At 41.0% G+C, this 11,088-nt stretch overlaps 1 protein-coding gene across 6 annotated transcripts in view; it reads left to right on the top strand.

Moving 5' to 3' along the window:
* The first annotated feature begins 792 nt into the window (after window positions 1-792).
* Window positions 793-11,088, top strand: part of GMIP (GEM interacting protein) — a 100,173-nt gene continuing 89,877 nt past the window's right edge. For 4 of the 6 annotated variants that reach the window (XM_058167489.1, XM_058167487.1, XM_058167493.1 and 1 more), the window contains exon 1: window positions 793-1,693. In XM_058167489.1, the coding sequence (XP_058023472.1) occupies window positions 1,474-1,693 (220 nt within the window). In that variant the 5' untranslated portion in view covers window positions 793-1,473. Of the gene's footprint in view, window positions 1,694-10,155; window positions 10,304-11,088 lie in introns of those variants that run through there. The other 2 variants (XM_058167492.1, XM_058167488.1) reach the window with 2 other exon arrangements.

The following is an 11,088-nucleotide window of genomic DNA, read 5'->3' as shown; positions in this document are numbered from 1 at the left end:
AGAAAGACATAGCTGAGTTGTCCATCTCTACCTTGCAATAAATATTGTCTCTATTTTGAAGTGGGGGGAGTCATAAGACACTTAGTGCCAATTTCCTGTTCATGGTGGCTTCTAGGTACAGTAGAACCTCTGGTCATGACCATAATTTGTTCCATAACTTTGGTCGCAAACTGATTTGGTCGTGACCTGAACCTAATTTTGGAAATTTCGCACTTGGTGCGAAGGGTGGTGCCGAATGGTGCCGAAGGGGAAATCAGTCGCAAAACAAATTATTAATTTTTTGGTTGAAAACCGATTTGGTCGTGGTCAGAAGCATTCGTGACCAGAGGTTCTACTGTATTTGGAACTTCAGTTCTTCAGAGTATTGTGTTAGAAAAAGCTTTCCTTATTTATGGTACTGGAAGGATGCAAAGGGAAATCTCCCTTGTTCATAATTTAGTTTTTTTCCACTATTTTCTTTTTTTTCTTTCTCACACTAAATTTCTGCACTTTAGCTTGCAAGGACAAATTCAAAAATGCAATTGTGATTTCCATTTGGGAAAGTTCTCCTTCCATCTGTGGCCTTGGAACCACACCCTGAAACTGTTTCCTAGGGATTCAGGTAGGAAGTGGTTAAAAAGAAAGAGTAAAGGAGGAACAGTCTTTCATACTACAGAGATACTGTGGGAAGAAGCCTCTGATTTCATCACTCCTGCAAAAGGAATGTGGAAAAGCTGCATCGGCTGTCATTCTTGTGTGTGTAACCCAAATGGCTCATCCATTCTCCACAGATAGGGGACGTGTCCTGGCATTTCCGCATCTGGTTCTCAGATGAAATCGAGAGTAAGAATGGCAGGTTGCAGCTGGACACATTCTGATCTCTTAAAGGTACAACATTTCAAAGAGAAAGTGAGCAGGAGATTCGCTTTTTGGGAAAGATGAGGCACCTTTCTCCAGAATTAATGCCACATTCTAGAATCACTTTTGTTCAATAACCTTTTGGGGGAACTCTGTAAAGAACCATTTCCTCTCTTTTTCGAGGAAGCATATTTTTCTCTCTACAGAAAATGCAAGGCTTGCTTTTGAGCTGGGATTGTATTTCACAAAACTGTCGAGCTGGACATTTTAATGGAAACCATCACCTTTGTCTTCTTTTAATGCTGAGAGATTGAGGACATCTGTTCCTTGACCTACCTAGATCGCTGTCCTCCTGAACTTCACTTGAACAATGAAGATTTTTCAGCTGCCCTTAACGGACTCTGATTTGTCAGAGGAATTGTTAGATTTTTAGAAAAGTACAGGAATATCTTTCTGGAAACTGAGAATAATGCACCAAGGAAAAGCATAAAGACCTGGAGGTTTGAGAATTAATTGGGTTCATGTGTTACATTAGATTCTGGAGCTGGCAAATTATCCTGGTAAAGAACAAAATACAGAATTTGCTACCACTGAGGAACAAAAGTGGTGAATATAATCTCTAACCAGGGTCCGAGGATGGATCCCAATGACTTCAGGTACTCTTGCAATGGCAAGCAATCAGCACTGGATGTTCAATCCTTAGCCAATAATCCAGAACTCCTGAGTGATATTTGGGCCACTGCAGAAGCCCTGGGTGGTAGTAAATTCTGCTCTAACAGGCTCCTTCAAGTCACCAAGAAACTACGAGACATAGATAAAAAATTCCAGTGTTTCCAGAAACTTTTACAGCAAGATGGTAAGTACTGGAAGATTTTTATTTACTGGTGTGTGTTTTGTCAATTTCATCTTGTGCATTATTTATTATTAAACAAATTTATTTAGCCGCTCAACTCATACACAATGGCTCTGGGTGGAGTGCAATATTAAAAATCTACAACTAAAAATTCACATGGCGGCGACAACAAAATCAGACAAGCCACTTAATTGGCTCTAAATCGAGTCCCCAAGCCTGCTGACAAAACCATGGCTTCAAGGCCTTTTAGAGAAGAAACAAACTGAGGCCAATCTTACCAGTGAAGGAAAGATTTCTATTATTCTATTATTTATTAAACAAATTTAATAAAACATCCTCTAGGACAGGGGTGTCAAATTCAAGGCCCAGGGGCTGGATCCAGCCCACAGGGTGCTTATATCTGGCCCATGGGGCCGCCCTGGAAACAGCAAAGGACTGGTCCGCAGTGCCTCTGCCAGCAAAAATAGAGCCCGGGTGGCCTGTGTGCAGCCCTCCCAAGCTCCGTTTTCACTGGCAGAAGGTTGCTGGAGGCTATCGCAGCTGAAAACAGAGCTCGGGAGCCCATTTTTGCTGACAAGAGTGCTTGGGTCACCACAGGCGCCCCCAACACAAGAGCTGGCCATGCCCATCCTGGCCACACAGCCCCTCCCTGAGGTCAAACACAACCCTGATGCGGCCCTCAATGAAGTAGAGTTTGACACCCCTGCTCTAGGAGATCAGAGGAGGTGATTACCCATGAAAACCCTGTGATGTAGGATGCCTGTTTAATCACTTATTTCAAATTCTGTATTTTGTTTCAACCAGTTTTTTTTTTGTTCCCAGAATTTAATTTCTCCCCCCTCCCCAAAAAGATGTATTTAAATATTGATTTCTCTCTCTCTCTCTCTCTCCCTCTCTCCCCCTCCCCCCTCTCTTATATATACCTGAATGCAAATTGTAAATCTTTTTATTTTGCAACTTTCTGAGAGGTGGTGGATAACCTAAGTCCCATTGCCTGAGTAGATTGTTTACATAAAATTGCAAAAAGCTTGTACTTTATTATTCCCAAAAACTAGCACAGTAGTCACCACCCTTGTAAGCAAATTATGTTTTATATAATATAATATTAACTCCGAAGCTTTAATATATTTGTTAAAATGCAGGAAAGATGTCAGACTTAGGAGTTATTTGTCTGTAATTACATGTAATTAATTGTTTTACATATATAGCTGGACCATCTTGTTTCTGGGCTAAATAAAGACTCTTAAGTTTATCCCATTAAAACCAAATAAGGTTAAGAGGTGAACACTTAATGACCACAAGCCGAGTGAAATCCATGGGCTTAAATGGGCTTAATTTTGTATTGAATGTAGCCAATTAATTTTAAAACTCCAATTGCACTATTCTCTAAATTACTAGTCCATGAATGCAACAATAATACCCTTTCATATTTATACAGATTTTTATATTTCAAATATTTTTTTATCTCTGTAATAAAAATATTGTGAAGATTTTTCTAACCTTGCTTTTTTCTTCTTCCCTCTTCCTAAAGTAGTGCTTCTCTCTCTCTCTCTCTCTCTCTCTCTGTGAATTGTTTTCCAAGGCATTTTGGGGGGATTCTTGGCTAACTGGTGGGATAAAGGTGGATTGATGCAGAATTCTGTATCTCCTCTGAAAATTTAAAGTTGATGTGGAGGGCAGTGTGGATATGTAATACAATAGTTGTATGGTATTAATCAGTAAGTTGTTGCACAATTCTGCATAGAACTGCTCACTTTAACAAAGCAGTATAATTAGGGGCATCCAAAATTACATGGCAGCTACAGAAAGTTAAATCTTTAATCGAATGGTTGAAATACCCACATGTTTATGGGTATTAAAAGAGCCATCTCAAATCTGATCCTTAATCTGCCATTTGTAGTTCATCTTTGGGCTGTTTTAGCAAGTCCTCATGGTGTTTCCATGTTTTTCAAATCAGTCAAGGTTCCCACAAGATGGTAGACTTCAGATATGTTATTCTTGAGGTTATGGACAATATAGAATGGAATGGAATATTCTTTATTGACCAAGTGTGATTGGACAATCATAAATCATAAAATACTATCAACAAGGTGATACTCATAAGATACTAGTAACAGCTATGGGGTGCCATGTTATAAATAGCTGATATAATCCTATCAGTTCCATGAGGAAACAGAGGAGTTACAGTATTTGCAACCTATGTTGGCATTTCCTTGCTTTTTCCCTCATGGAAGTACTGTTTTCGTATAAAAGAGAATCTTTTTCTTTTCTTTTCTTTTCTTTTTTAACAGAATAATTTCAATTCTTTATTAGCAGTGGGTTTACATATCAAAGAATAAGAGGCACCAGATCTAATTGGTGAGGCACAAGCAGACATGGTTTTAGGTTTATATGGGATGAGTAGTTGACTTCTCCCCAGACATTAGATTATTGCAGTTGGGACTGGCATTCTAGACTTGTTGACTTTCCCTTTACACACACACATAAGCAAGCATGAACATAAAAAGGGGTGGAGCAGCTGCCTGTTTTTTTCCCCTTAATTATACATTCTCATTCACAACCTTGCCTGTCTGTTGGGCTAGTTCTATAGTAGGCAAGGAGCCACACACCTCCAACCACTATTTATCTTATTTTATCCTACCTTTAATACTTTATCAATTATTATAAAATAATTATTTCATAACACAAAGCAATGGACATACCTGATACTCCTTCCTCTTCCTGTCATCCCCACAACAATTAGAGTAGCAAATAAAGCCACAAGTGTGGAAAGGTGGAGATGGAGGGGGGAGTAAGTGTACAGTAGCAACATCCATTAAGGAAAGAGTTTCTACCTGGCCTTAAGGTTTTTCCATACTGAAGCCTTCAAGTCCTTGTTTTTCACGATTATATATCGTGGCTGGAAATCAGTTTAACAAATCCCTTTCTGGATTTCAACCCCTCTGTTTTAGCCACAATGATAGCAATAGCACTTAGACTTATACATCGCTCCATGACCGAATAATCTTCCCAAAACATGTTTATCAGGGGTCCAGTTAGTGGAAACTTCCTTGTTTTGCCATTTTTCCTGTCCCTTGGGCCTATAATTGTACTGTTACAAAGTAGGAGTTTCAGACATCAGCATCAAAATGTTAGAAGAGTCACATTCTCAAAACGGCCACCATGGCTGGATGCTTGTTTTATAACATAGAATAGAATAGAATAGAATAGAATAGAATAGAATAGAATAGAATAGAATTTTATTGGCCAAGTGTGATTGGACACACAAGGAATTTGTCTTGGTGCATATGCTCTCAGTGTACATAAAAGAAAAGATACGTTCATCAAGGTACAACATTTACAACACAATTGATGGTCAATATATCAATATAAATCATAAGGATTGCCAGCAACAAGTTATAGTCATACAGTCATAAGTGGAAAGAGATTGGTGATGGGAACGATGAGAAGATTAATAGTAGTGCAGATTTAGTAAATAGTTTGACAGTGTTGAGGGAATTAATTGTTTAGCAGAGTGGTGGCCTTTGGGAAAAAACTGTTCTTGTGTCTAGTTTTCTGGTGTGCAGTGCTCTATAGCATCGTTTTGAGGGTAGGAGTTGAAACAGTTTATGTCCCGGATGTGAGGGATCTGTAAATATTTTCACGGCCCTCTTCTTGATTCGTGCAGTATACAGGTCCTCAATGGAAGGCAGGTTGGTAGCAATTATTTTTTCTGCAGTTCTAATTATCCTCTGAAGTCTGTGTCTTTCTTGTTGGGTTGCAGAACCAAACCAGACAGTTATAGAGGTGCAAATGACAGACTCAATAATTCCTCTGTAGAACTGAATCAGCAGCTCCTTGGGCAGTTTGAGCTTACTGAGTTGGCGCAGAAAGAACATTCTTTGTTGTCCTTTTTTTGATGATGTTTTTGATGTTAGCTGTCCATTTTAGATCTTGCGATATGATAGAACCTAGAAATTTGAAGGTTTCTACTGTTGATACTGTGTTGTCTAGTATTGTGAGAGGTGGAAGTATGGAAGGGTTTCTCCTAAAGTCTACCACCATTTCTACGGTTTTGAGTGTGTTCAGTTCCAGATTGTTTTGGTTGCACCACAAGGCTAGTCGTTCGACCTCTCATCTATATGCGGATTCGTCATTGTCTCGAATGAGACCAATCACTGTTGTGTCATCTGCGAACTTCAGTAGCTTAACAGATGGATCATTGGAGATGCAGTCATTGGTATACAGAGAGAAGAGAAGTGGGGAGAGCACACAGCCTTAGGGGTCCCCTGTGCTAATTGTACAGGTATTTGATGTGATCTTGCTTAGCTTCACCTGCTGCTTCCTGTTTGTTAGGAAGCTTGTGATCCACTTACAAGTCTGTTCCGGTACCTGTAGCTGGTTTAGCTTAGTTAGAAGAATGTCTGGAATGATGGTATTGAATGCTGAACTAAAGTCTACAAAAAGGACCCTTGCATAGGTCTTTGGAGACTCAAGATGTTGTAGGATGTAGTGCAGAGCCATATTAACAGCATCATCTGTTGATCTATTTGCTCGGTATGCAAATTGCAAGGGGTCTAACAGCGGATCCGTGATGGTTTTCAAGTAGGAAAGCACTAGCCTTTCAAAGGTTTTCATGACTACAGATGTTAAAGCAACTGGTCTGTAGTCATTCAGTTCCTTGATGGTGGGCTTCTTCGGCACTGGGATGATGGTAGAGCGTTTGAAGCAAGAAGGAACATAGCACATCTCTAGTGATTTATTGAAAATATGGGTGAAGATGGGGGCCAATTGGTCAGCACAGACTTTTAAGCAAGAAGGAGTTATCTTGTCTGGGCCTGGAGCTTTTCCTGGCTTTTGTCTGTGAAATAGGTCCTGCACTTCCTTTTCTGTGATCACTAGGGGTTGTGAACCCAATGAAATGGGGTCAGTTGTAGGAGGCTTGGCTATTGTTGGTGTGTCTGAGATGGGGGTTGTGGAGATAGGTGGCTGTAGTTTCCTTTCAAACCTGCAGTAAAACTCATTCAGGTCATCTGCCAGTTGTTGATTACCTTCAGCCTGGGAAGGAGGTTTGCCATAGCTGGTGATATTTTTAAGAGTTTTCCACATGTTTGCTGGTTCATTTGCTGAAAACTGATTCTTTAGCTTTTCAGAGTAGCTTCTTTTTGCTGCTCTGATCTCCCTTGTTCGTGCATTTCTGGTCTGATTGTACAGCATGGTTGTTAAAGGTTGTTTCAGGCAGAAAGCCAGATTTTAAAAAAAACAAAAAAACTCTCTTTGGTAGAATGGTAAACTAGGGAAGTTAAATATCATAATTTCCCAAGACTAAATGAGGATACAGATGGGGGCTGAAACACACACACACAGCACAAAACTGCACTTGGCACTGCAGTTTTCTCCTTTAGCTGAAAGCCATTTCTTTCTGCTAATGCTAAAGGAAAAGCAACTTCATCCTGCAGCTTGCCTAATGGCTAGGAGCTTTTTGAGTTTTGTAGATTGCCCTGAGACTGAAAAAAATCATGATTGAGGCCTGTTATTTGCATAAATATAAAGCATGTGAGAAAGGTTCACCAGATGGCACCCAGGAACCAAGAACTGCTCCTGATCAGATTTTTTTTCAGCATCTCCCCTAAACTATATTTACATCCTGTCTGTTCTTACCTTCTGATCCAATGATCTAAACTGCCCTAGTAGTATTTTAAATAACAGCGAAAATGAACTTTCATAGTACATTATTTCACTGACAGTTTAATTTTAATACTAGCAAATGTCAAGTAGAAGCTAAGTTAAGGAACCAGGAGGAAAATAATTATTTCTTCAATGGTTCTGTCAAAAATATTTAGTGATAATGCAAAAAATGGATCCAGTGAAAATTATGTGAAATGGCATATCAGCAAGTATCATTTATATGTGCAGTGCAATATGTGTAAAACACAAATACAGACAATACAGGATATAATTCATCCTTCGTTACAAAATAAGATGGTATCTTAAATCAGGAAGAAATAAATTAGTGCCCTCCAGAAGCTTTCCATTAAAACCATAAATTTTTTGACAAGGAGAAACTGATGGATACTGAAGTCCAAGAATCCAGAAGTTATGAAGTTATCAATCCTTGCCTTAAATGGTAGAAGTTCAGATCCATATATTGTGATATCATTTCATTGTGGGTAAAGCAATTTATTTAGAAGACATGAGGTGAACAATTTCACATATTCGCTGTACTTGGGCATTTATTTGTAATACAAAATTATATTACAATTTAGATGGCAAAATACCTCACTAGATGTATTATTCTCTGTCAGAAATAACCAGAGACCATTTTATTATTATTATTTTATTTATTATTATTATTTATTTGATTTTTATACCGCCCTTCTCCCGAAGGACTCAGGGCGGTGTACAGGCAAAATAAAACAAACAATACAAAGTACAATTTAAAATGCGATTTAAAAAACTTATTTAAATTAGCCCGGAAATTTAAAATTTACCATACATTAAAAACCCCATTTAAAATTGATAAAAATTTGACATTAAAATTCAATTCAAGCCAGCCCCGCGCGGATGAAAAGGTGTGTCTTCAGTTCGCGGCGGAAAGTCCGAAGGTCAGGTATTTGGCGTAAACCCGGGGGAAGCTTGTTCCAGAGTGTGGGAGCCCCCACAGAGAAGGCCCTTCCCCTGGGGGCCGCCAGCCGACATTGTTTGGCGGACGGCACCCTGAGAAGTCCCTCTCTGTGAGAGCGTACGGGTCGGTGGGAGGCATGTGGTAACAGCAGGCGGTCCCGTAAGTACCCAGGCCCTAAGCCATGGAGCGCTTTAAAGGTCGTAACCAACACCTTAAAGTGCACTCGAAAGGCCACAGGTAGCCAGTGCAGTCTGCGCAGGAGCGGTGTTACATGGGAGCTGCGCGTAGCTCCCTCTATCACCTGCGCAGCTGCATTCTGGACTAACTGAAGCCTCCGAGTGCACTTCAAGGGGAGCCCCATGTAGAGAGCATTACAATAATCGAAGCGAGAGGTAACGAGCGCATGAGTGACTGTGCACAAGGCATCCCGATCAAGGAAGGGGCGCAACTGCCGAACCAGGCGAACCTGGTGGAAGACCCTCCTGGAGACGGCCGTCAAATGATCTTCAAATGACAGCCGATCATCCAGGAGGACACCTAAGTTGCGCACCCTGTCCTTTGGGGCCAGTAACTCGCCTCCAACAGCCAGCCGCGGCTGCAGCTGACTGAATCGGGATGCCGGCATCCACAGCCACTCCGTCTTGGAGGGATTAAGCTTGAGCCTGTTTCTCCCCATCCAGACCCGTACGGCTTCCAAACACCGGGACAGCACTTCAACAACTTCATTGGGGTGGCCCGGGGTGGAAAAGTACAGCTGGGTGTCATCAGAGTACTGTTGGTATCTCACCCCGAAGCCACTGATGATCTCACCCAACGGCTTCATGTAGATGTTGAACAGCAGGGGCGAGAGAATCGACCCCTGCGGGACCCCACAAGTGAGGCACCTCGCGGTCGACCTCTGCCCCCCTGTCAACACCGTCTGTGACCGGTCGGAGAGATAGGAGGAGAACCACCGATACACGGTGCCTCCCACTCCCAATCCCCCCAACCGGCGCAGCAAGATACCATGGTCGATGGTATCAAAAGCCACTGAGAGGTCTAATAGGACCAGGGCAGAGGAATAACCCCTGTCCCTGGCCCGCCAGAGATCATCCACCAATGCGACCAAAGCTGTCTCCGTGCTGTATCCGGGTCGAAAGCCGGACTGGAACGGGTCTAGATAGACGGCTTCATCCAGGTATTGGGGTAGCTGTCGCGCCACTGCACTCTCTACAACCTTCGCAACGAATTTTTATTCAGTGTATCTCCCAACAAGGCTTCAACAAGGCTTCAAACATCAGAATTGAGCCTGACCTGGCAGGAGATAAATTGGCTTTAACCAGACAAAGCCCAAGTAAATATCTGTAAGAATCAGTGGAAGTTCCACTCTTCCAACTTGATAATTTCCTTCTACAAATTCATCTTTCAATGCTTCCTTATGTTACCTTGGCAAACACATAATTAGAAATGGGCATTTGTTAAGATAATATGTTGTTTTAGACACATTCATAGGATCTGAGGCACAGAACACAATATTCTATCCACTCTCATCTCAAAAAATAGTGGCTTGAGAATTGCAAGAAATAATGCATACACACTCTGCCAAATTATAAATATTATATATTGTTATTATTGACAGACATTTAGCTATAGTGTCTGGAGCACTAGGCTAGAAACCAAGAGATTATGAGTTCTAGTTCTGCCGTAAGCACAAAGCCAACTGACTGACCTACATTTTCAGCCCTAGGAAGAAGCTAAGGGCCAACCACTTCTGAAAATGTAGCCAGGGAAACTGCTGGGACCAGTCCAGGCAGTTACCAGAGTCAACAGTGACTCAAAGGCACAAAATAAAAGTGATGGTGATTTAATCATTATTATGATTATTATTACAGGAGGCATGCTTTCAGGCCCTGCTGAAATTAAATTGGCTGAATTGCTCCAGTCTGTCTCCTGCTTTCTCAGCAAGTATCCAGTTTTGAATGCTTGCACCATCCAGACAGACATAGCCTCTCTTATCACATGTGTGAATGGTAAGTTTCCATGGTCAGATTCTCTCAGAGCTTCATTAACAATAATGGCAACAAACATTAAGATCATCTTTACTTGAATCAAGTTCTCTTCAGATGTATTAGACTACTACACATCTCAGCCTGTGCCAGGATTGCTAATTCTGGGAGTCTGTCTATACCACATACTTGCCATCATGCTTTTCTTTTTAGCTATCGGAATGGAATAACTCGCCACAGCCAACTCAGCACAGCCAATTCACCATGGCCAACTCATCTGTGGCCAACTTGCCTTGTCAAACTTGCCTGGGACAACTGACTACAAGATAATTCAACAATTCAATTTAATTAAAATAATTTAAAATTTATTTTAATTTTTGCCATTCACATTTCATTTTGTCCCTCCTTTTGCATCCTTTTTTTAATGATTCTATTCCACCATTTCTTTGATATTAGTGTAAGTCTTGTCCCATAGCAAGTTGTCCCATGGCAAGTTGGCTGTGGTGAGTTGGCTGTGGCAGATTGGAAATAGGTAAAGATATGCAAACTGCAGAAAATGAGTTGGGAAAAGTAAGTAAAAGGCACTCCATAAGAAAAAAGGAAAAGGAACTAACTGATGGTCCTTCAGTTCTGCTGTCCATTGTGGCTTTGGTCAATCAGAGTTTTCATGTAATGCTTTTTTTTTAAAGTAAGAGAAAGAATAGACTAGCTTGCCAGCTTTAGTTGCACTGTGTTGCATACAGCATTTCCTGCTGAATGTAGGCACATTACTGGTCACTTTGGATACATTTTAGCCAATCCCAGGCCAG

This window comes from Ahaetulla prasina, chromosome 2, assembly GCF_028640845.1.
Source record: "Ahaetulla prasina isolate Xishuangbanna chromosome 2, ASM2864084v1, whole genome shotgun sequence".
Taxonomy (NCBI): domain Eukaryota; kingdom Metazoa; phylum Chordata; class Lepidosauria; order Squamata; family Colubridae; genus Ahaetulla; species Ahaetulla prasina.
The sequence above is the reverse complement of the archived record's forward strand: the minus strand, read 5'-3'. Positions and strand labels throughout refer to the sequence as shown.